The following is a 25,646-nucleotide window of genomic DNA, read 5'->3' on the forward strand; positions in this document are numbered from 1 at the left end:
TTTTTATACTTTTCTATCACATCCCACTTTCCATGAACGTCCTGCTCACTGGGAGAGACCACAGACCAGGCTCCTTTGCAGGCACTGCAGGTGTGGAGGTACCAGAGGCCTGCAGGCTCTTGATGTGTGAGCTACTATATATTATTTTTTAAAAAATCTAACAATAAAGAGTTTCATCAAAAGTAAGATAAATTAAAAGATCAGGATGACATCAGCCACCGTAGTTTCAATCTACGAAATAACCGAAACCAGCATATACGCATTAAAAGTCTGTGGTTTGTTAGCAAGGAGTAACCACAGAAATCTGTGTACAAAGAAGTAATGGTGGCAGACCATGAAACATGCTAGATCTGAATGTTTTGATAACGTTCAAAGAGCAAAGACATAATTCAGCCTAACTAATGATCTGCATGCAGCCTATGAGTATCTAGTGGCTTGACACAACAAATGTAGTTAGTTCCTGAGGGCAAGCACAGGTCCAAGTGATCTCACTCACATCAGGAATAGCTGTACCAAAGGGAATTAGTCACAAAGCCAGACGGAATATGTGAATTATCTGCGTAATCTTCTACCTACCTCAGGTCAGAGAACTCCCCTGACCTAATTCACTCCCATTTGAACTAGAGCACCTCTTTGAGCACAAGACATTTTGGTGTAAAATATTCAGTGCTGAAGAACCAGCCACAGACCTTAGCATGCTCTTCCACTGCTTAATTACCCACATTGTTTATTATTGGGTTTTGCCCTGAGTCTGAATCTGCCAAGTCTCATCCTGCAGCCTTTTAATCTCATGATGCCTTACTGTGAAAAGGGGAAGACCCCTCTGCTGCCAAAGGTCTTTTTTGCTGCATAAGGCTAGGTCCAAGTACGTACAAGCTCTGTGTCTGCCCGTGCCTGGGAACCCAGACCCTGATAACCTGCTTCGGCTGCGGGCGTACGTGCTGGGGGAAAACCAGCAGGGTCACAGAGCGAGGGTTTGCATGATGCTTGTCCTGGGCAAGGCTGGGCACCTCCCGAGGGAAGAGCACTAGTGGGTAGGGTACTCAGCTGACATGGGGAGGGAGGAAGGGCAAGAACAAGTTCTGCTCCTGATTTTCATTCAGGGTTGTTTAATGCAGAACATGTACAAAGAGGTGAGAAGAGCTGTGGGTGGTGTATGGCAGTGTGTGATGGAGGTGGTCTCACTGGACTTGTTGAGGGGGGACTGCAATACTCCTCTGCCCAGATTCGGGACTCTGATCCACCCTAGGTAGGGACAAGCAGCAGAGATATGTGGCCAAGACAGTCCAGGGCATGCACAGGAGCAGAACTGCAGGTTCTGGGGGAATCTCTGCAGCCCAGCAGAGAGGTGCCATATCAATTGAATTGCCTCTAGGGTTAGGCAGCTGCTGAACAAGTACATTTCTAGATCTAAATTTTGAAGCTTTAAGTCTGCTTACACCCCTCTTCGGGCACCTAGACTTTTTTCCAGATCCAGCCCTGACCGACTGTGATTAAGTCACTCCTTATCTTTTCTTTCAGAAGGCGGACAGCTTTGAGCTCCACGACCCAGGTGCAATGGGGTGCACTTCATAGCCTTTTACTCACACCATGGCTCTTTCTTCTGGAGCTGTGGTTACCAGGACTGGAGACCTGAGAGCACACAGGAGCCAAGTAAAGAGCTCAAGCAATATTTCCAACCCAACATCTTTCTTGTTTGTGGATCCAAGGATCTTGTTATTCCTTTTGCCACAGAGCCACATGCCACAATCACCTGCGGCTGGCTACTCCCTACTGCTGCCTCAGGACTTTTCAGCGTTACCTGTTTTCATAATACAGTCACTGATGCTCCAAGTCTGACCTGCCATGGTGTTACTCTCTGCACTCAGGATGATTGTGATTTGCAACACACGAGAACTCAGTTAAGAAATGCTCGCCAGCTTTTTGACATGTACGCACATACCCCATGCAGGTGGCACATGCCTCTCGGTGACAGTCAGTAGAACTGTAAGTAGACCAAGGATTTCTTTTAAAGATGTTGCATGGTTCTTCAGCTACCAAGGGCTGAAAAGCACTATCCTGAGGTCCTTTGTTCAGAGATGGACAGTGGATGTATGGAAATGAACGTCGCTCGCTCATCTGGACTTACCAGATGTTACAATTTACTCAGTGCTAGGCAGCCATCCTTCTATCCAACCACTTTTCCAACCTCTGCATCAGCTGCAAACTTCATCACTCAGGATTTTATCCAGGGCATGGTTTAAAATGAAACAACACAACATTGAACAGCATAAGACAACACTCAATCCCCGCAGAGCTTCTCTGGAAAGGAGCTGCTTAAGGATGGTTCTCCTTTTAGTTATTTTAAGACTAGTGTGCTGAGTTTTCACCAATGTGAACCAGATTGAGTTTATACTCTTCTACCTTTTTAATCAGATGTGATTTTCTAGCCATACAGTTGCTTACAGAAGCAACAAAATACATTTATTTTATCAGTAAAGCTTGTAATCTTGTTTTAGAAATATAAATTAGTTTGACAGGAATCCCATGTTGATTGGCATTATTTATTATTACTACTATTATTATCACTAAGATTCTTTAATATTTTATTAGTTGAAGCCTCTATCTACTCTGCTCTTATTTCATCTGGGAGCAAAGCCAAGCTGACAGATCTATAATCATCAGGTCATCTGATCCACCTGCTTTTAATATTGGCAGAGAATTGATTTTTTCCCACTTATCTCCATATTTCTGCTATCCCAAGACTTAATAAAAATAAAATTATTTTTCTTGGCCGTCTCTCTTAAGAGTATCACATATAAATGCGCCATACCTACTGATTTTAAAATCTGTCAAGTTAAGAGATTCTGTTTACCACCCCCTCTGTTATTTTTGGAATGTAAAGTATGTCATCACCCCTTTGAGATATGCATACTTCATCCTGCTCTCTACCCAGTATGTACCTGCATTATTTACTGAACATTTCGATCTTTTCTGCATTTTGTTGACAATTCTGCTATTTTACACTGATGAATAATCATCAAGGGATCAGAACTGTATTCTGAGGGGTTTTTAAATATCAGTATCATGAGTTAACCAGCAAAATATAATGAAAATGATTTACAAGTCCTGAATTTAAAAACCAGAATATTTTTAATGCTTCCTTTTTATTTTTAGCTTTATGAACCTTGGGTCTTGTTCCTATGCTTTTCTCCACCAGCTGAGAGCTAGAAATTTGATTTTATTAATAAAAAAAAGTGGTGTTTTTATTTTAGTCATCTGACTCCAGAAGTTAGGTTTTAAGAAAATAGATCAACCACCAGGAAACTCACAATGACACGTGAGAGCTGGCAAATCTTCTACTGCATCACCAATGCTCTAAGATTAGCAACACTGAAAGGAACAGTTATAGTGCCATCACGGGCAATGCAGCGTCTACCTATTTGATGAAAAATGGGAAGAACGGTTTTTCCTTTTTAAGTGCATCTGCAGCCTCTAGCAAGCTGGTTCATTTACAGCCCTGGCATTCAGACTGAATGCCAAACTGGAAGCTTCCAGCCTCCGACCCCTCCTTTGACTGGTTGCTACAGGTTGTTCTGTGAAAAGTCCACTTCTATACCCAAACTGCCTTCACACCTTGGTGCTTTCACAGCCCAGGGCAGGGGAAACTGGACTTATGTATTTCTACACTCTTCTCCGATACGCTCCTCCCTGTGAAGGTGCTCCACAGGCATAAGCTGCTGCTGACAATAACTGACAGGATACTCACATGGTCCACAGGATCAAGCCTGTACTAAATAACCTGCACATGTAAACTTTTTTCCAGAACTAAAAGTGAATTAATCGAATGTTTCTTCTCATCATCCAGCTTAGTCGCTATCCATGTTTAGCTGCTTCTTGAATACATAATTATCTGAATATACCAAACATACCTAGCTCATTACTTGCTACCACTGTCTGTACTAGCTACGTACACATATATTTATATATAGGACAGACTTGAAAGGGAAACTTTCTATTTAGTCTGCTGTCCAGAAATGCTCCGTATTCTCGGCATTCATCTCAAAGATTTTATTTCTTTTGGGCAAGGAAGCATCTGAAAAGGTTCCTGCTATCCGTTAATCGCATCTACCCCTGACCAGGCTCCAGCAGCCCTGGGAGCAGCCTCCAAAAGCTGGCTTTGAGCTCCCTCTGCTGCCCACCGTCCTGCAGAAAACCTTTCCAGCGCAGACCTGGCGTCACCAGCAGCATTCCCCACCCTAAGATGCTCATGCTCAGGGGCTGTTACTACTTGACTGTCGGTCACCGATGAGGTAGGTGTGAAGCCTCTGCAGAGTGCAGGGTCAGAAATCTGCCCTGCAGGATCCGATTCTGCAAAAACATAAGTGCTCGATGTTATGTGAGAGACATAAGTGCTCGAAGTTACGCGTCTGTGCTCTGGATGGAGGCAGCCTCTGTCACAGGCCGGGGAGGCCTGACTGGCCCGCAGCCTGTGTGCACCAGCCCTGTCCTGATGGCAGCCCCCAAAGCCTCCGTGCCACGGGAAATGCATTAAGAGGCATCAAAGCGCAGCAGCGAACGCTACAGAACCCGCGCGGCCGAGGCTCGGGAGAAGGCGGCAGGCACTGCCGGGGCGCGCTGCCTGGCGGCCTCCCTGCTCCTGCGGGCCTGTGCGGGCCCGGGACAGCGTGATCCCGGGGGGACGGGCAGGCCCTGGCCCGGCTGCCGGCCCGGCGGGCCCCCAGAGGCGCCTGGGGCCGCCGCGGGCCCGTTGCCCACCCGCTGCCCACCGCCCGCCGCCGCTGCTGCTGACTGCGAGGTGACGGGCGGTGCGAAGGGAGCGGCGGCGGGCCCATCGCCATGGCAGCGGGCGGTGCCGCCCGGCCCGGCCCTGGCCCAGCTGCAGCCGTGCGGCGCCGCCGGACCATTTAGCCGCGTCCCGGCGGGGGCATGAGGCGCGTTCCCGTTCCGCGGCTTGGCTTTGCCTCGGCGGATGAGTGGGGCTCCGCAGCTCGGCCGGGGTGAGGGAAGGCGGGAGGGTCGGGAGAACAGCCCTCAGGAAGTTTAACGCAACTTTCCGCTGAGTCCGCGGAGCGCAGGGGGCGGGTGTCTGGGCTCGACTTCGAGCCCGGCGGCCGGAGGTGGGCGGCCGCGCTGAGGTGAGGGCGGCGGTGGGGGGGAGAGAGCTCCCGGGGGGCTGGGGCTACCGCGGGCTGTCCCCGCTGGGGCTGCGGAGCCGCAGACTGTGTGTGGCGGCCGCCAGGCCGGGGCTCGGCCTGCGGGGCCTCTGCTGGGAAAGGGTGCCGGCGGCTTGCCGGTGCCGGTCCCTCTCCAGGAGTGCGGAAGGCTGCTGGCGGGACCCTGCCTGCCGCTGTGGGAGCCGGTTCCCACCCCGGGCCTGTGAAGCTGTGCCCGAGCGGTGACTGCCGCCCGGTGGGGCGGGTCTGAGGGAGTGGAGGTGCAGTGGGACCGAGTCGGAGGAGCTGATGGGTGCCAGGAGCTCTTGGACCCGCTCCCTGGGGTTTCCAGCCTGCGCTTGCCGGAGCAGCCTGGGGCTGCACCCCTGCCAGAGGTGCCACCTGGGGCTCCTCTGTGCTTCATAGCTTGAAGCAGGGGAAAAGGCCTCATCATGAGGTAAAGATGCTCTTTAAAGTTATTGTCACTGTGGCATATTAGGTGTAGTCAAAAAACCCTTCATCATACTGAATGCACTGACTCTCACTAGCCTTATAGATAAAGATTGTGCTTTGTCAACTGCCTGCTGTTAACGTGAGTGTGAGGCTGCTGTAGGATGCTGGTACTCACTGTTTCTTGTGCTGATGTCTTTTAAGACCAGCAGAGCAACAACAGGCAAAATGACAACTGTGCGGTATGAACAAGGGGCAGAGCTGACAGAAGCATCCAGGTGAGTGAAATGAACTGCACCAGTGTATGGGTTTGGGATTTGAGTATGCTGTGTGTGGTCCCCTGTCCAGAGTTTCTTACTGCTTTAAATATAACAAAGAGAATAACAATGGAGTGCTTGAAGTTTATATAGCATATAGTCTTTGTATTCCCCCTTCTTAAAATGCTGTTGTCTGTGAGGAGTGATATCTTTGAGAGAAATATGCTGTTGTGATTGACTTCTTACAAGTAGTTAAGAACTAACTAAAAAGTACAAAGTACCCAGCCCTGGTATAATAAGCTCATGGCAGTAAAGCCTGTTCTCTTCTAGCCTCCAGAAACACTGTCAAGCTCTCTTGTAGAGCAAGATGCTCTTGCTCTGCTCTCCTTAAAAGCCTCAAGTCTGAAGTTCAGTGTGTGGGGAGGAAATACGTTCTTCCAGTATATCCTCATTTTCTTCTCTTCCACACCAGTAGTCAAAGACTAGATGTAGTAGCTTGTGGCAGAGAGCTTGTTCCAGCCTGGAAAACAAGTAGATGTAGAGTGCTTAGCAAAACAAACTCCCTCTGAGGAAAGCGTTATCTAGAACTGAATTTTTGTGTGAGAGCACAGTGAAAACAGTGTACTCTGACTGGGCCTCTGTTTTCCTTTTGTGTTAAAGATTGGCTTCCTAACCCAAAACATGACTGTTGCTCATTCTTATTTTGGCTAAGAAGGATAAGAAGGTGGCATTTGGTGCACTTTATGTGTCTACAAGTATAAGCAAGTGACCTGCAGCAAAATTGCTGTAGCAGCAGCAACTTGCTTTAATGAGTGAAGCATTTCAGCTGTAAGTTAAGTGGAAACTCCCAAGTGAATATCCCATAAGAATAGCTGGGAAGCAAAGATGAATGGCCATGCATCACTAAAGCTTTGCTTCAGTTCTAGAACAAAGTGAGGATACTGGTGTCTGGAGATACTGCAGCTGGAAAATTAGCTTTAAATACCAAAAATTGTTGGGAGGGGGTGGGGAATCATTCCTCTCTTCAGCCTGATACTGAGTGCAGGTGGTGAACCATCAGTACTGGTTGCTGACACTGTAGGAAATGCATCATTAAATTTTTTGCTTAAAAAGGAGTTAGCCCACATTGCAGAAGCAGTGCTGGTGTGTGGGTCTGTTGTGGAGGATGAAGAATACTTGGATCCTCTGAGTTGTTACACTAATGCTTCAAATATGCTAGATTACCTCAGAACAGCATGGAAACATCAATATTGAGTATGTGCATGTAGTTGCTCCTGCCCAAGAGGCAAAGATGCCAGAGACAGAGCCACAGCAAATGCTGTGGCTGTGCTATTATGCAGCACACCGTTTCCGTGGAGAAGGCTGAATTAGAAACTCCTGAATTTGGATGTTACACTTCATTTTCTCTGAAGTCATCACATGGCCTTCAAAGCCTCTCAGGTGGCTGAACAAAAACTTGATCTAAAAGAGACCCTTTTAAGGAAGTTATGGCAAGCAGCCACTACTCCAAAAAAAAATGCTGTTCTAGCACTAGCTCAGCTGCTGCTGCTTTGGTCTTCCAGTTTCCGATCTGGTATCCTGCTCTGCACAAAAACATCTCTGTGCTATGGCTTTTCTTGGTGAAAACTTTAATTCTCTGAACAAGTACTTTACTGTAATAGCATTAATGTCTTTTGGACTCTCTGAAGCAGTTTTGCATATGCATGTTTCCAGCACTTCCAGAGTCTGGACTGGACCATTAAGTCCTCAGCAGACTCTTGGATGCCCAGCTTCAAAGCCCTTTGTCCTATTGCTGAAAACATCTGTTCCCATCCTCCCCCAAAAGAGAAACTTTTGAAAGATGGATTGCTAACGGGAACTTGGTCAGTACAAGCCAAGGGGTTCTGCTGTGCCAACATATGGGAAGTATTTCTTTCCCTGGTACTATGCCTGTGCTCTGGCCCAGGCTGCTGCTCAGCTGACAGTTAATATTTTGTCTGGAACAATGAAGGGTGACAATGTATAAAGTTCACATCTGTATCAGTATGTGACTTGTGTTATTCCTTTGCCAGCTCTCCAACAGCAGAGGAGCCCACAGTAAAGATTGATGATGGTCGTGATGAGCATAATGAACCAGACAGCTGTTCCAAGTAAGCTGATGATATACTAACTGCCTTGCTTAGCCCCAAGAGTGGAAACTTTTGAGCCAAAATAAGAAGGCAGATGGCTTGTGGAAGTGATTTACTGGGCTTGTCTCTACTTGATATTGACATTTGTTCTAGTACATAATAAAGACAAGTAAGTTCAGGAAGCTTCTTTATGCCTCTAGAGATGAAAGACCAATCCAAGAACTAGCTATAAGTCCATCATATTATGGAGAATGCATAGTCCAAGCTGCATTGATTAAGTTTTCCCAAAGGAATGAGTTTGGGAGAGCACAGAAGAAAAATGCTGGTGAGAAAATGAGGTGAATGAGTATCTGAGGCAAATGATAAGCATTATGCCCTTGTCAAGACTAAACTATCTAAACTTGCTAGTGATTAACTCTGTTCTTGAAGTAGTTAGAATTCTAACAGTGTTTAGCTCTTTTCATCAGATTACTAACTTATAGCATACTCAGTCAAGTCAGTAACAAGTGAATAGACTTCTCTGTTCCTGCAGCTCAAGAACAATAAGATCTCAGTTCTTCTATGTGACAACACATCTTTCTAGAATTCAGACATTGGTGTTTACAAATGCATTTCACAAAGGCTTTAAGCTAATTTTGTGAGCAAATGTGCCACATTCTCTTCAACTGATTTAAGATGTTGGCAGGCCAAATTGGAGTGGTGTGTATATATTTCAGTCTTTAGTATACCTAATGAAGTTACTTGTCCTTAGACTGTAGAAGTTGAAGTCCTGGTGTACCTAGTACTTTTGTGTTGTAGGGTTGACTGGGCAAAGGCCTAGACCAACAAACTGTTAGTGTAATTATTGCAGTGCTTCCTTAGATATTAGACATTCTAAGTGCAAGGAGAACCTCCTCTATGTTATGCTGCCTTCAAGACAAGACTTGTTCTTACATCATTGACTTCCATGGGGAAAGTGGGTACTACAGCCTAAGCATCTCCTTCCTGCTTAAGGATGCAGATGTTTGCTGGCTAGATCCTGTTTCTTCATTTAAAGTTTGAACTTAATAATGAGAAGTATAAGCTAATTCAATAAGCCCAGCAAGATGCTTCCTCATCACTTCAAAGATACCCAGCCTTGTCTTAAACAGAGTTATTGAGGTGTTAAGGATATGCACCAGGTGGAATGCAATGCTCAAGTTACCCTACAGGAAACAAGTAGCTCAGGCAGGATCACTGGGGTGCAATATGCATTATTGAGCTGGCAAAGACTTCCTGTAACAGGGTGGTGGGGAGGGGAAGTGTAGTAACTGTATATAACAGGAAAGATAGGGTAGATATGTGAACAGTACAAAAGGAATCTACCAGTACTTTTTGTCAGTATGTCAGAACTTTTTGGTAGTGATATACTTGGATAAGGTGTTTTCTTTTAAGTGTCTAAGAAAAGACTTGGTGCTTATAGTAGTTAAGTAACCCCAAGATTACTTAACAGACTGGCAATCTTTTTTTCAAACTGTCAGAACTTTAGGTTTGCAGATAATTTCTTCTACCTTAGTTCTTGGTATAGCCTAAAATGACTTTCAGCTAGTAAGATAGTTACACAAAGGCCTAGCTTTAAACCGGAAGCCTTAAAGCATACCAAAGGGGCAACAAATCTTCTGTAACTGAAACAGGAGCTGGAACCCTGCTAGGCCTGGACATAACTCTCACAATTGGAAAAACTTAGCTTCAGTAACTAATTTTCTTAAAAGGCACTTGAGTCTTCAATCTGAAAGCCAAACCAATGTTTCCTTTTAAAGGTAGAAGAGAGATTTGTCTTCCTCTATTCCAAGAACACAGAAGCAGTAGTGGAGCTATGAACAAGTGCAGCTTTTTCCAGGCCTGGAAAAAAATATCCTCTGATATAAGTTAATATCTTGTACAAGATACCTTAAGAGATGTTTATCCTTTAATCTTCCTCCTGAGCAATAGCTATTGTATAAGCCCACTTCTTAAAGCTTATAACTGGGCATTAAAGCAGACTTCTAGTGTCACTGGAGTTGTGATGCTGAATAGTATTATGCATAAGTACATACTGCTGTACTTCTAGAGGCTGTAACTGTTGAATACTACTTCTAACAAGTGGTCAAAGTATTGCTTTCAAGTACTATGTTAACCTATATGCTTCACAAATGCAACTGAATAATCTCCTCTTAAAGAAATCGCTACTATACATTCTTCTGTTCGCATTCTTTTGGTTTTAGAATTCTGTAACAGTGCTCTTGTGGTTGATATCAGTAGCAAAATGTCACTTGTCTTGATGCCAATTCTCTTCTCTTGCAGTGCAATTAGGAGAAAAATTTCCCCATTTGTGATGTCATTTGGATTCAGGTAAAAGATTATGCTTATAATGATGTGGCCATGGTAGAAATAGTGCTTGTTTCTGGTGTAAGAACTTGGAGAGTTCCTTGAACAACATTGACTGCAGTCTGCTCTGTCTGGAAAGTACTGAATCCCCCATCAGCTCCTGAAAGGGTGACTTGAGAAAAGTACTTTCATTGGGAAAGAAGTCTTAAACAGATATGACTATGTTCTCCAAGGAGATCTGGAAGTCAGAACTGTAAATGCTGTTGACTTGGATAAAAGCTCTTTAATGGCTTATTCCAGGCTGTGGCAGCCTTTGAACAACCAGTTGGTCAGTTGTATGCAGTCTAGGTGCTGAGACAAGATGAGCCATTAAAGACAGTTGTTTTTAAGGGACTACACTAAGTCATGAGTGGGAGGCAAGGTAAGTAAGCTGAAAGACAGTACTGACACTTGTGTGCCATAAAGCATTCAGGTTTGGACCACTTCTAGGTAGTTGTGGAATTATGGGTTAATAACTACAGCTGAGTCTGAGATAAATGTACAGTTCCACATGAGTGATGTTCTCTGTGCAGATGACTAAAAATGCAACTTGAATTCTTCAGCTGCTTATATAAGCAGGCCTCAATCTGTATGTAAGAGAGCACACTCTTGTTGGAACAGCTTAAAACAAAAATCTGGGCTTGTGCTCTTCAGCCAGTCGATGTCAGTATTTCATTCCTGCCTCTCAAGTTGGCTTGTATTTTTCTTTTTGCAGAGTATTTGGAGTTGTACTTATCATTGTGGACATCGTAGTTGTGATTGTGGACCTGGCTATCAGTGAGAAGAAGAAAGGTGTTAGAGAGATTCTTGAAGGTGTTTCCCTGGCAATAGCACTCTTCTTTCTCATCGATGTTCTCCTGAGGGTGTTTGTTGAAGGGTAAGACATGGGCGAAAGTTAAGTCAGTGTGGCAAGCCCTTAGGCTAGTAAGGAAGCAATACTTCAAGCTTGGACTATGAACATGGATGCCCTGTGGGCTAGTTTTCTGGTCATAGACAATGGCCACATCTTTTCTTGGCTGTGTATATTGGCTGTTACCCTTCAATAGAATAATCTCTGAAGTGCTTTTGGTATAAGTGAGCACCTGGAAACTGCATCAGCTTTGCTATGACTTATCTGTGTAGACCAGGTGTAAGATTATTTTCTTAGTGATTCCCTAGTGCTTAGTGTTAAGAACTACTTCAGGAGAGCTTGTCTCTAGCAGTAGTTCTGTATAGGTGGCTCTCTTCCTGAAGATGTGTTTCAGTCTTTGCTATCCATATGGGCATCTGTCTAAAACTCTCCTTTGTTTCAGCTTCAGGAACTATTTCCGGTCCAAACTGAATATTTTGGATGCATTTATAGTGGTGTGCACTCTGTTAATCAACATGACATACTCCTTCTCAGACCTTGCTGCAGCAGATCAGATACCAAGGTAAGAATGGTATGGCAGCTGTTAAATGTGAGCTCTCTTTTCTTTATAGTCTTCTAAGAATTTTTTGGGCACCTCTAAGCTAGATGTGTGCATACTAGATCACAAATATGGCTGTCATAGTATTTCATGAAGGATAGAGACACTTAACTTTGGTCTAGAGTTATACTGTAGACTGACCCTGTCTCAAAGGCAGAGATAATATAAACATACCAGCTGGGGCAACTAAAAGTGAATAGCAAGGCCATCAAATGCTCTGACTTAAGCATTTTTGGGGGAAGGTGTGCCCAGCCCTGATAGAGAGGAGAGTCTGAAGAAGGTCAGAAAGAAGAGTTGGATTGTAATAGCAAATGCAATAGACAACTGAGGGAGGATCTCTATCTAATGGGCCTTGAAATAGAAGGAGTTGCCACCCTGCCTTTTCTTCCACCTTGCTTTCCCACAAGCCCCATAGTAACATATGTTGCATTTTTCAGCCTGGGGCGGGGAAACATGCTGTTTGTGTGCATAAGTTAATTCAAGTCATATTTCCACCTGATTTCTGTAGCTTTACCAGATGATAACCTGTGAGAGGAATCCATTCCTGATGAAGACAGAACTACAACTCTAAGATTAGTTTATCCGCACTAGGTTTGAATTAGTGAAACTTGCTTGCATCAGCCAGGGGAGAAAGGTTGTGCTTTTTTTTTTTAAAAAAAAAAAAAAAATCACCCCCCTGCCCCCAATACACCTGGCTACTGGGTACAAGGAGGGGAAACTTTCTTCTAGAAGAAACAGAAACCAACTCCAATTCTAGTTATTGAAGAATCCAGAGCTGGATAAACATCTGGAAGTACTAGTCATATCTTCAAATGCCAGCTAAACTTGGGGTTCAAAAAGTAGAACTGTCAAAGGAATAGTTTTTGCAGCCTCAGAATCATAAAAGGCTGTTTCCTTCTAGGTCTTTTAAACATTAATCTGAATTTAATGATTACTTCCCATTTCTCTGGCCACATTTTTCTAAAGCAGCTTTCATCTTGTGGCAGCATCCAGTTAAAGGTAGGAGGAATAGCACTGTGACAGGGTAATCTGCTCTGCTGTCTTTACTGGGCAATGTTAATAATAGGCCTGATCCTGCACTGACCCATCCTGCTGTAGATCAGTGTGCAAGTTCCTTGTATTCTGACTTGCTGAAGCTGATGGGGATTTAGAATAGGCTTTTGGGTCACATAAAAAGGAGTTCACACTGATGCTCTCAGAAGATACTCAGCTGGGGCCTACCATCTCACCCATGCAATTCTTGAGGCCCTCTAAGGCTTCTTTTGTTAAGGGCTCTTCAGTCTTGTTCTGACCAAAATATTACTACCTGGCACTAGATGACACCTCAGACTTGGCCAAATACTGATGAGATGATCTTCCCACCTAACACTCCAGTAGTGTCCACACAATCACACACAGAATCACAGAATGTTAGGGATTGGAAGGGACCTCGAAAGATCATCTAGTCCAATCCCCCTGCCGGAGCAGGATTACCTAGATCATATTAATTCAGACTTGCATGGAAAAACCAAATCAGCCAAATCTCCTTTCAAAATTTGGGAGAATATTGTTGGTGAGCTTGTAAATCCCTGGGGTTACCGAGTCCAGGTTAATTGCTTCCCTTGCCAAGTGAAGGCAAATCTGTGCTGGCTTTTCTCAGCCACAGCTATGCTAAAGAAAGCTCCCCAACTAATTCCCAGTAGCCTACCTGGGATTTATTGGTTTTCTTTCCTCATAGACATTCATCAAGAAGCAAATAGCAGTCTTAAAGCACCTGATACATCTCAGAATAAATATAATTTGAGCAGCTTTGAGCCCTGATGGGAGGGGTATGGCCTATATATCTAATCTGGTCTAGGTGGGTGTGCGTTGGGATGAGTTACCTGTTTCCTTGAAGTCTGATCTATAAAAGGACATTGTGGAGTGAGAGCTGGGTATCAGTCTGGGAGCTAATGCTTAACTGGCTAACTTCCTAAAGGGCAGAATGCAAACAGCTTTTATCTTGAAGAGCTGCTTCTCACAGTTGTGGTTCAGGCTGAGGAGAGGAACTATGAAGTCTTCACTCCAGTGTTGGTTCATCTCCTTGGCTGATAGCTCCAAGGGAACTGTTTTGAAAACAGCAGGGTGATCCTGGACTAGGAAGGAGCTGGGGGGAAAAACTGAAGCTCTCCTCCAGCTGTCCAGGACAACCTTGTCTTCCTGACTTTAAGTTCCATGTCAGTGTAGAGCGGACTTTCTTCAACTGGAGGTGATGAGATAAAGTTTCCATAATATTTGTCTCCATTACTGTAGGTATTCACCAGGATTCTTACTCAAGTGTATCAGGACCCAAAATACATGTGTGTGCTCCTTAAAAGTATATGCTCACATACAGAATCACACAGAATCACAGAATCACAGAATGTTAGGGATTGGAAGGGACCTCGAAAGATCATCTAGTCCAATCCCCCTGCCGGGGCAGGATTGCCTAGACCATATCACACAGGAACGCGTCCAGGCGGGTTTTGAATGTCTCCAGAGAAGGAGACTCCACAACCTCTCTGGGCAGCCTGTTCCAGTGTTCAGTCACCCTCACAGTAAAGAAGTTTTTCCTCAAATTTAAGTGGAACCTCCTGTGCTCCAGCTTGCACACATTGCCCCTTGTCCTGTCAAGGGATGTCACTGAGAAGAGCCTGGCTCCATCCTCTTGACACTATATATACCTCCTTAAGGAATGAATGTTAGTTTGCCCTAGTCCCTAAGGGTATGTGAAAGCAGATACCCCTGTTCAGTTGTTTCGGTAGAACCACTCACATAAGCATCTTGCCTGCTTCAAAGTTCAACAGCAGTTCAAAGTTCCTCAAACCAAATCATCAGCTCAGGTTGCTGAATGATTAAACACAGGGTTTATACTGATCTATTCTCAAGTTTCTTAATCAAGGCATGATGTATATAGATTGTCAAGCTTCTCTTTTCAGCTATTTTTCAGGTGGCTACTTACACTTAAATGTATATTTGAGAACAAGCTTCAAGGAACAAGAGTTTGGGGATAATAACATAGGTAGTGTTAAGGGAATTTGTTGCTTGCTGGGCAGAGATGCCTGTGAAAGTCTATTTGAGCAAGTAGGGGGTTTCCTGGTTCTGTTAGCTGTTCAGAACATGTCCTTCCAAAAAACCTCCATAAAACCATGATTTCTTCAAGCATAGTATTCTTCCTCCAAAACCAGCCTGAGAAGTCCTAGTTCAGTATATGAAACAAAGCTTTAAACTGTCTCTGAAACAGCTTTTAAATAGTTTCAAGCTTTGCATCTAAGTTTGTGTTAATTTTCTTTCATGGTGAATCTGACTCTCTAGAATGGTTACTTTCCTCCGAGTTCTGAGAATTGTCATCTTAATAAGAATATTTCGCCTGGCTTCACAGAAGAAGCAACTTGAAGTGGTGACCAGGAGAATGGTAAGTTGGTCTCTTAATATATCTAGGCTACTACTATTGTTTCCAACTTTATCTTTTTCTCCAGGTAGCCATCAGTGGTGAGTAGCAAGACTACCCACAGCCTTTTGGTCTGCAACTGATAATATTGCCTAAGCAGCATGTCTGTTCAGTGTCCCTGACAGGGTACTAGAGCTTTGCCTCCAGCTGCAGTATAGCTAATAATTCTTAACTTTGCTCAAGTAAGCAGCAACTTGACCTGGAGGGCTGGCATATCAAAGTGATTGCAACACCACCATGTGTCTCAATTGATAATTTCTGGTTTGTGTGGTATGTAGACTGGTTTCCATCACATGGGGGGAGGACAGTAATTTTAATGATTCTGCTGTTTATTCCAGGTGAAAACAGAACAACCTAGTTGTTGAAGCCCTATCCATTGTAAATGCCTCTTCTTATTTTCATCAGGGGCAATAAAGTGGTACTTGAAGCTTCAAGTATGTCCTCTTGATCAGGAATAAGCAGTCTTGGTTATGCTGCCCTTTTTTAATTCCTTCCCTCAGCCCCCAAACACTCAAATAGCAATGACAGATTCATGCTGCAGTTTGCAAAGAATCTGCAGTGTTCTTTCCATTAGAATAAACTTCAATACTTCAGGGTAAAAGTTCTGTATGGAGCCTTCTACCTAAAAGCTAACACAATAAACATTATTCTTGGCTAACGCTGTGAACTTTGCTATAGCAAAATGAGGCTCTGCTACTCATGACTTAACTTCAGAGTCTAGATGGTTGGTTTCTCCTAGTGACAAGCAACACTTGTTGATTTTTGGAAGAATAAACTCTACTCTTTTTTTTTTTTTTGGCAGGTCTCTGAAAACAAAAGGCGTTATATGAAAGATGGCTTTGATCTGGATCTCACTTACGTTACTGGTTTGTAGAAGCAAATGACGCTTTGTAGCATGTTACATCCTGCTAACACTAGTTAGTCAGTTAATAAGTTCTTGACATGAAATATAGGCAATGTTTGACTGATGAAATTTCAAGTATGAAGTCAAACCAGGCCTACTCCTTTTCTGTGGGATTTTGAAATATGGATTCCTGACTCTGACACTGTTCTCAAGGATTAGCCTTCTGGGAGAGAGGCTGTACATGATGTATGCAAATGATAGAAATTCTCCTGAGGCCTAGGGAACCAGAGCTGAGAAACTATTGACTAATTCATAGTATTTTTGCCTGTGATTCTATGGAGACTGACACTTAATGGTAGCTGATGCTTCAGGAAGCATTATTCTCCTGCTCTAGCTATACTAAATGCAGAAGAAAACCTCTCAGAAATGGGTAGGTGGTTCTTATAATTAAGATAGTAATAAGCTGTTTCATAATGATGTTGCTCTCAATCATGTAGTCCCTACATGGGGGGAGGGTTCCCCCTGTTACTTCTGATTGCTGTCTTTCCACAGATCGCATTATTGCAATGTCATTTCCATCTTCTGGGAAGCAGTCTTTCTATAGGAACCCTATAGAGGTAAAAATCCCTCATCTACCAAGTTCAGCATTTCTGAATGCTGTTTCACTTCTAGGTTCCCACTAATTTGCATGTGGACTAGATTGTCAAGTCAATCTTAGTCCTGTCTTGGCTGGTTGGAATGACTAAATAGGGGTCTCCACTGTGCTTCACTGCTTGTGATGTAGTCTCTTAGCTAAGCCTAGTGGGATATATCTCATGATGTGCGCACACTGGTGCTCTGATGCTCCTGTTCCTTGGGAATGCTTCAGAGATCCAAGTCAGTTCTGTCTCAGGCTAGTAAGAGTATGAGTAATGAGAACAGTATACTCATCTAAATAAAGATGTTTAAAAGGTCTGCATTAATGCCCTTTAGAGCTATGCTGCCTGATATTGTGGAAACATAAATATGTAGGGCAGGGAAGATAGTCACAGTAGTACTTTTATTCCAGACAAGAATGTGAGCTATTGGGCTGAAGCAGCCTGCTGTCCAAGGGCTGTTTATGAATGCAGTTGCTGACACCACTTGGGGGGTGGGGGATGAGGTGGCAGTGGAAATCAAGAGTAGAGCACTAACTACTCTGAACTTGTATCTTGTTATTGCTTCAGGAAGTTGCAAGATTTTTGGACACCAAACATACAGACCACTATAAAGTCTACAATCTCTGCAGTAAGTATGTTTAGCTGCTGACTGTATTGAAATACTGCTAAACAGAAAAACACCTTTTCAAGGTATGATGCTGGCAATACTAGATCTCCAAGAATTTAAAGTCTGTCAGAAGTACACAGCTGTCTCTGACTACCTTCTGTCCTGAATGCGGCTATTGACTTTGAGCATCTAATATATTGTACTGAAGCTTGTGAAGGAGATACTGGATGCTTTGCGGTTTAGACTTCCTTACTTATGCTGAACAATTGCTTCAGTGTTCCAAAACTCTTACTAAAGAAGTAGAAAACTAAACCTGGGCTAAAAGTTGGGATGATGTTGGAAGTTTTTTCTAATGAAGGATTAGAAGAATTATGTGAATGAATAGTTAAAAGCTCTTCTGTTTAGAGGTGGCTAAACCAATGAAAAATACTTCAGGAACAACTGTCCTGTGGTTTCTGCTTTCATAATAGAGCATCAGAGCTGGAAGCAGACAAAGTATGATATAGAAGTATCGGTACTGAAGTCCTGAAAAAGTAAAACTGTCCTCTAGCCAGCAGAGGGATAGATGAGGGGTCCCAGATGAGGAGCGTGGTGTCAGCAGCTCCTTACCACTTTGTAGGTGGTGGTTGCTGTGGTTGACCCTGACAGTACATCAGAACATTAACTTTCAGATCCCTAAATAACCCCTATGGAAAGGAATGGCCATCTGGGCTTGGAGATGAGTTTTCACTTAAAAATGAGAGGTGTGAGACTAGAAGCTAACCAAGCATGGTTTTAGCCAAATTACCTCATAGCTTTTCCACTTTGATCTATTTTTACTACTGTACTTTAAACACTAGTATATGCTTGGACCAGCAGTTGTGTGTCACAAGCCACTTTTTGTTGCAAACCTAATCCCTTTCCTAGCATAACTCCAGATCTTTCCTTGTAGGTGAAAAAGGCTATGACCCTAAGTACTTCCACTACAGGGTGGAAAGGATCTTTATTGATGACCACAATGTCCCAGCACTACAGTGAGTCTTGTCAAGAGATACATACATCATGATAGTTCTATGTAGGTGTTTGCTTTGATCCACTAATTTCCCTCTTATCTAGGGACATGCTGAAATTCACTGCCAGTGTCCGTGAATGGATGAATCAAGATGAAAAGAACATCATAGCAATTCACTGTAAAGGAGGCAAAGGTGAACTTCTAATGTGTAAACTGTGTGTGCTAGAAATTACTTGTTATTCTTATCATGGCTTCTTTGATGTAAGTATGGCCTTAAGCTGTGGCATGACATGGGTTTAGAGTGTAACTTGACAAATTCTGCAGAGACTGGGATGACTAGCAACAGTATGGTGATGTGTATTTAGCCTTACACAACGTCATTCTAGGTAGCCCAAATTGGTTCTTAATCTAAGATGGCATCTGATCTCTTAAAACAGTCTTCAATAACTTCCTGCTGTCCTGACTGCTGGGACAGCAGTCTCCCAGGAGAGGCTGGAGACCTGGAGCTACTGAAATTGCTACTATCAAAAGTGTTAAGCTGCTGCTTTGGCTCCCTGGCAGCTGGTCACACACACTGAATATCCTGCACTGTAATATACCTCAGGCTTTTTAATTTCTTGTGATGGGGGGGTGAAATGTTGTATGTACTGCTGTATCTTAATGAAGATGCATAAGGTATTATGTGGCAGAGTGCAATGTAGTCTTGTGGGGACAGGCTAGTCAAAGCTACTACTAGCACAGGAGCTGACCTGTGGGTGCTATCTGCAACCTGTAGTAGTGCAGGAGCTGTTGAAGTGCATAGATAACTATGCAAATAAGCCAAATTTCCCTGCAAACATCTGCCATGTCTTTAGCTGCCTGCTGTTACTACTGCAAATACTTAGCTTAAACCAGGTGGTTACTTAACATAAAGAAGGCTTTTTCCCCTGCTTGGAACTATAGCTTAAAAGGTCTTTGTGAAACAGAACATTGAAACTACCTGCAGGCCAAAAGCAGCTTCAAGAACAAGTGTAGGGAGGGTGACTTGACTTCTGAGATTTTAAATTCAAAACTGAGACTATGCTGGAGTCTTTGTGCTAGCAGTCTTGATGCATTCTTAGTAGGGTTGGGGATGGAAAAAGTTGGAGCAGAGAAGCAACTCTTGAGGCTGAGAGCATTGGCAAGTGCCAGTCTATAACCTAATCTAGTATTGTCTACTTGACTCTCTCCCCTGCTAAATGGTGTAGGCAGATACTAGCCAGCTTCCTAAGTATCTCTAGGAATACTACAAAGAAATGTGGGGACTGCTTTCAAGGAACAAGTTAACAAACTGCAGTATTTCATCTTTAACTCATTCTTCCCAGAAATACAGGCACTTGACTACTCTGGTGTCACTTATCTCCTGTTATCTCTTCTATTTCAAAAGTTATAAATTCATCTTCACAAAAATAATCCCAAATACCTTTGAACTCCCATAGTTCAACTTGTCCCTTACTTCTAATACAGGCAGGACTGGAACAATGGTCTGTACGTGGCTCATAGACAGTGACCAGTTTGAGAGTGCAAAGGTAAAAACTGGTGTTTATTTTTTGATTCTTCTAGTATTCAAAATGCCCCTTTAGAACCTACTTAATTGGTGAAATGCACTAATAATCTGCAAAAAGTCTATACTGGAAAAGGGATACTGTGAACAACCTGTTTTACAAAAAAAGTTCTTGCAAATCTTGCTACTATGTAAATTCCTTTCTGATGAAGACTGTTCTTGATCAGGAAGAACTGGGAAAGTAGAATTTAAGAGGATACCAATTTCAAAGCACTTTTTTTTTTTTTTTCTTGAGGCATAATATACCTAGGATCTTGAGCAACAACTTAAACTATAGGTGGTTTCTGAGCATGCTCTACTAAAAATAGTGTCACTGTTTTTAAGTGCAATTTTTTCTTCAACCTCCCTCCAAGTAGCATGAGGCATCAAGAGTTGTCTTGTCTTGACTGCCAGCACTACAGCAAGAAGCCCTTCTGGGGAAAGAGAGAAAGATCAGCAAGCCCCAGCCAGAACAGATGCATGTGCTGCTTTAGTATCCCAGGTCTGGTTTATTAATCCGGAGATCTGGGTTGCAGAAGGCCCAGGTCACTCAAGATAGTCTGGCCAGAGTGTGTATCCCTTTAATCACTTGTTTTTCCTCTGAGTTTGATTTGTGAAGATTCAAACTAATGTTCAGCTTGGTCTGCCACAGACCAGTTGAGAAATATAGATGATTTTAAAGCAATTGCTTAAAAAGCATATTGCTGTCCTCATTCAATGAGCTTTATTAGTGCTCTTTTGTGGATGACAGACTTAATGTATCTGACTTCCTAATTAGCACTTCATTTAGTTAAAAGCTTCCCCCTTTAGAAGGTACCAAAACAACTATTGCATATTTTAACTTGCATTCCCTTATTAAAATTGACTAGTGTAATTCTAGTTTACTATCCACTTCTCAGGAAGGGGAATGGTAGTGGGAAAAATATCTTAACTCTTGAAATTATCTTCCTACATAGGAAAGTTTGGACTACTTTGGGGAGAGAAGAACTGATAGAAGCACAAGTACCAAGTTTCAAGGAGTTGAAACTCCATCCCAGGTAAGCTTGAGCATGTCCAGTAACAGTAGCCAAACCAACACTAGCCTTGTGAGTGCTTACACTACCCCACCTCCCCTGCCTTGTTTCAGAGATTTAGGTTCCTACTAATGCTTAACTCCTGAACTTTCTGTACCCTTTTTTTAAGGATTGGAAGACTATCAACTGGTAGGGTTGAACTGCATCTTCCCCTCCCTCCCCTTTGTCCAAGCACATTCCTTATGCTTTTCTCTGCATAATATTACCAAATGTGAATTATGGTATCTAAGATAAGAGAATTGTTGAGGTTAGGAGAGCTTTCAGTCCAACCCCACTGTTCAATCAGGGTGAGTTAGAGCAGGTTGCCTATGGCTGTGTCCAGTCAAATCTAGAATAACTCCACAGATAGAGACTCTACAATCTCTCTGGGCAACCTGTTGCAGTGTTTGCCCACTCTCACAGGACCATGACCCTATAAGACAATTGGGCTGTTTATCAAGGATGCACTGAAGCCTGCAGCCTGGCCTGAGGAGGGCTATGGCACTCATGTGGCTGGGTGGAGGAATGCATCCTCTAGATACTGCATTCACAAGGAAATACTAAACAAGTTATTGCCTCAGACCATAGTTTGGGGCTTTGCTCATTTTGATTCACTGCATACCGTGAGATTCAGAGGTGTGAGATGAAACTAGTGACAGAGGTACTTTAGTTGCTGGTATAAAACAGAATGGAAGTACAGCTGTCCTTCAGAATGTGCTTCTGTAAAATGGAAGTATCTTGTACATTTAAATATTCTGCCCCTTAAAAAGCTACAATATAAAATTTCCTCACTTCTTGCTGAACTCAAAAGTACAGAATTCCTCTTAGAACACTAAGTTTAAATACTGCTTAAAAATGTAGATGTTTAATTTGTCTAGATGATTGTTTGAACTGGGGAGGGGAAGGAGAAAAAATAGCTACTTCTTAGCTTTGGACTTGAGAGCTAAGAACTTGGTGTAGAAGATCTGTTTAATCCTACTTCTGCCTAGAATTAGTCTGTGTGGGGTACAGAAACTGCATAATGTGTCTGGGTTTTTTGCATTGCAGAGTAGGTATGTTGGGTATTATGAGATCCTGAAAAACAAGTATAACTTGAAACTCCCACCAGAGAGACAACTCAAAATAAAAAACCTCAAAATCCACTCTATACATGGTAAGAACTCTTGAATTTGGGCATTCCTCTATCTAGTAATGGTTTTCTAGTACAGGCAGCTGATCTCTACTGTCTCTCTTCCTAAGCTGATGATAGGAATGTAGGCTTACTGGGATTTGAGAATTCAAATGGCACAGTTAAAATACAATGGAGAGCATTTTGGAATGCAATTGCCCTGTGTGTTCTGTCACTTTCTGTGTGTTTGGTCAAATGGTGGCTCACCTACAACCTGCTCTGTTTTGGGAGGGGAACCACTTTTCAAGTGAGATTAAGTCCACATGTGAAACTGGATCTGCTAATGTTTCTCAGCTTGATATACACACCTGTTTCTGTACATAAGTACTGGTAACTTCAATAAAAGGGTGGAAGTTCAGCACTGCTTGTTCAAGGGGACTTCAAATTGCTGTTCTTGTTCAGTCAGTGGAACTGGATCTACATTAGCCTGTTTCTGCTCCACTAGTAGGATTCACTGCTACTTCAAAATACAACTTTCAACCACTGAATCTTGAGCTACCTTTAGGATTTGAGTTCTCTAAAGTCTATCACAAGGCGTTCTGGAGAGAAAGCACTTTCCAATAGGATTGCACTTGGTTTTCATGACCCCTTCTGTTTCCAGCTGATGTATGTACCATGGTATAATTCAACTCTTTCTCCCTAGGAGTTGGGAAAGGCAATGGAACTGATATGAAGGTGCAGATAATAGTGAGGAAGCAAGTTGTACTAGAATGTATATGTGCCAGTCAAGGAAACTGCAAGGTAAGAGTCCTATGAAATTGTGTCGGTTGAGTTACAGAAGCTGAAAGCTGACTTATAGGTCAAAAGTGTCTTCCTGTAAAAGTTGAATGCTGGACATAAAGCTATCTAGATAAATGGGTGCTGTAAATTCTGAGAGAATGAAAAAGCTAAGCTTTGTTAAATCATGGGAAAAGTAGTGGTAAGATAGTGAAAGATTTCCTAGAAGTCAGTTAAATGCAGTAACTCGCTCTGACCTCAGTAGCTTAACTTGTTGTCTATGACTCTAGCACTGCTATTGTATTTGTATACCATGAATGAGTAGGTATTGTCATGAATCAGTCCCTTGTCTCTCTGTAGTAACTCTTCATAAAAGTAATACTTTATTCTGTTATCCAGCTCTTCTTTGATTCTGAAAGTGACTCTGTAGTCATTGGCTTGGAAGACAGCCCTGTTATAAGTGGTGATGTGAAAGTCAGATTTGAATCACGTTCTGTAAGTATAACAGCATGGAGACCCTCACTTGAGTATGAGAAGACTGTAGGTGGGTGCTGGCTGGGCTGTGTGGGGCAGAATCTGTGTTCCTCCCCAGTGACTCCTGCTGTGTGGGGTGGCCCCACTGTAGCAGCTGTTATTCTAACTCGTGCAGTGAGTGATGCAGCAAATTTTGCTACATCAGCCTGAGCAGGTGGGGGAGGCATCTGGTTGTTCATACAGTACAACCAAGACATCCTAGTTGAGTACCTGCTGCTTCTAACATGGATCTCGTACTTCATCATATTAAGTTTTGAGTGGCCTAGTCCTGAAATAACTTCAGTGAAAATGGTGATCTGTGTGTGATATTGGGCTCTTCAAGTGTACTGAATCTGGCACTGTAGCTTTGTAAACCAAACTACTGAGGGCAGACGGGTACTCTTGCTCTGCAAAAAATAAGTCCTATTGTCTAATGGAGTCCTTAAACAAGGTCTTTGTGTTTAGGATCTCCCAAAAGGCTATGACGACTGCCCATTCTTCTTCTGGTTCAACACTTCCTTTATTGAAAATAACAGGTAAGTGATCATAACGACTGCCTTCAGATCCTAACTTCTGGCATCTGAACAGAGCTGAAAGTTCCTAAACATGGTACTGAAAGCTGAGATAGCTGGCTGATCAAGCCTCTCTTAGCTTCTGTGTGGGTACTGGTCTCTGACTCACAATTGAAACTTGCGAGCAGGCAGTTGGCACACAGTTGCTTGCACTGTGCCAAGTGTTTTAAACATGTGAGCTCTTTATCTTAGTCAACTTAATCTGTTGGACTCTTTCCTCAGCACTTTAAGTATTATTAATGAACTTGAATTCAGAAAAGTGATGCGAAATATTCAAACCTAAGGCAACTCTCCCATCCTCTATAGCATGGCTGACGGAGAGGCTGGAACTCATTCAGAAGCTTAGCAGGCAAACCTTAAGACCAGAGTTAGAGGTACTGATGCTTGGGATCCCAAAGAAAGACTCTTCTACTGCTTCTCAGGCTTTTGTTAAAGTTAGAAATTACTGTGGTTTGTTCTTGTTGAGACTAGAACTCCTGGGGGAGCTCCAGCTAGCAAAAATTGGTCTTGTCTGTCTCGCTAGGGGAGTGATATGGAAATGAAGAGACATGAGATCCTTCTTTTGTGTCTATAAAACTTGACAGATTTAGACAGATGAACAGTGAACTTGACCTATGAGATATAATTACTATTCTCTCCACAACTGGAATAGGAAGGAAACCATTTTAATTTAATTGAACCCATCAGAGTTTGAGGAAAGTTAGCCATGAATCTACGTTCATAACTCTAAACTTAATATGTCAAGCCAGCAATGCGCCTTGCAGTCTAGGTGCAGACATCTAGTTAGACCAAACCAGTGGCAGAAATGTATGCCTGCTGTCTGACAGCCCTGCAACAGTGCCATCTCAAAAGTTTCACCCAAGTGCTTTGGGGCTAGGGAGTATGCCCCACCAGACCTTCTCTTAAACACAATAGTAGAGACTATGTTCCTTTCTGCCCAGAGAACTCTGGTAGACCTGAGATGGACTAGGTCTGATCAGAAGTGAAACAGCTGTTAAGGCAGTGCTCCTATCTCTGTATCACTGATTCAGCCACAGCTGATGTGCAAGTTCTATTAAGTGATAACTAGAAATGAATTTGGTAAGCATTAAAAGTGGAGAACATGCCTGATGAGCTTGACTGGGTACTGAAGCAAATCCTTGTGATTTGGAAGGTCAGTTACTAAATTCCTGCCACTTGCATCCCATCAGGAGGCCTTGAGCTGAATGTAACACTAACTTTACTCTTAACAGTCTTGCACTGTGGGGCTCTTGGGGGGGGCGGGGGGGGGAACCCCAACCCACAAACCCATCAGGTTGATTGTATGTTTCTCAGACTACTTCATATCCAAAGCCCTGCACAGACATGGCTGATGTCTGTCTGAATTCAAGATCTGGGGCTACATTTAATATTCCAGGGCTGAGCTTGGAGTTCTCTTGGCCAGCTGAAAGAAAAACCGTGTCTCAGGCTGTAAGGTATGCTACTGAATTTTGTCTTTCAGACTCTACCTTCCCAGGAATGAGCTGGATAACCCTCACAAGTCTAAAATGTGGAAAGTCTATAGTGAGACATTTGCTGTGGAGGTGAACTTTATTGAACCATAAGGGAAAGCCAAAAGAAGGGAAACATGTAAAACTTATCTCTTTTCCTGGAGAATGTCTTGCTGCTTCAGTATAAAGTGAGGCAGTCTCATTTTGATGTACTTAATGTATTTCTGTGTAGATACAACTTCTCAAATAAACTTACATGAAGTTCTCTTGTGCAGAGCAATAA

General features: G+C 43.1%; 1 protein-coding gene across 2 annotated transcripts; it reads left to right on the plus strand.

Moving 5' to 3' along the window:
• Positions 1–4,209: 4,209 nt before the first annotated feature.
• On the plus strand, positions 4,210–25,646 carry LOC137677643 (phosphatidylinositol 3,4,5-trisphosphate 3-phosphatase TPTE2-like). 2 transcript variants are annotated; one of them, XM_068425057.1, is made up of 19 exons: positions 4,210–4,292; positions 5,811–5,884; positions 7,915–7,992; positions 10,273–10,320; positions 11,051–11,212; positions 11,628–11,747; positions 15,096–15,195; positions 16,034–16,097; positions 16,628–16,692; positions 17,281–17,341; positions 18,252–18,333; positions 18,416–18,504; positions 19,797–19,858; positions 20,829–20,909; positions 21,972–22,077; positions 22,736–22,833; positions 23,209–23,304; positions 23,788–23,858; positions 25,375–25,646. In XM_068425057.1, the coding sequence occupies exons 2-19, from the start codon at positions 5,835–5,837 to the stop codon at positions 25,475–25,477; spliced, it is 1,536 nt and encodes a 511-aa protein (XP_068281158.1). In that variant the 5' UTR covers positions 4,210–4,292; positions 5,811–5,834; the 3' UTR covers positions 25,478–25,646. The 2 variants fall into 2 exon arrangements, with proteins under 2 accessions (XP_068281158.1, XP_068281159.1); XM_068425058.1 differs by lacking the exon at positions 4,210–4,292 and adding an exon at positions 5,086–5,138.

This window comes from Nyctibius grandis, chromosome 2, assembly GCF_013368605.1.
Source record: "Nyctibius grandis isolate bNycGra1 chromosome 2, bNycGra1.pri, whole genome shotgun sequence".
NCBI classification, from domain to species: Eukaryota; Metazoa; Chordata; class Aves; order Nyctibiiformes; family Nyctibiidae; genus Nyctibius; species Nyctibius grandis.

Coding starts and splice junctions, on each gene's coding strand:
- LOC137677643 (XM_068425057.1), top strand. CDS start 5,835: ATGACAACTGTGCGGTATGAACAAGGGGCAGAGCTGACAGAAGCATCC. Junction 15,196..16,033: donor AAGTGGTGACCAGGAGAATG/GTAAGTTGGTCT, acceptor TTTTTTTGGCAG/GTCTCTGAAAACAAAAGGCG. Junction 20,910..21,971: donor GAGTTGAAACTCCATCCCAG/GTAAGCTTGAGC, acceptor TTTGCATTGCAG/AGTAGGTATGTTGGGTATTA.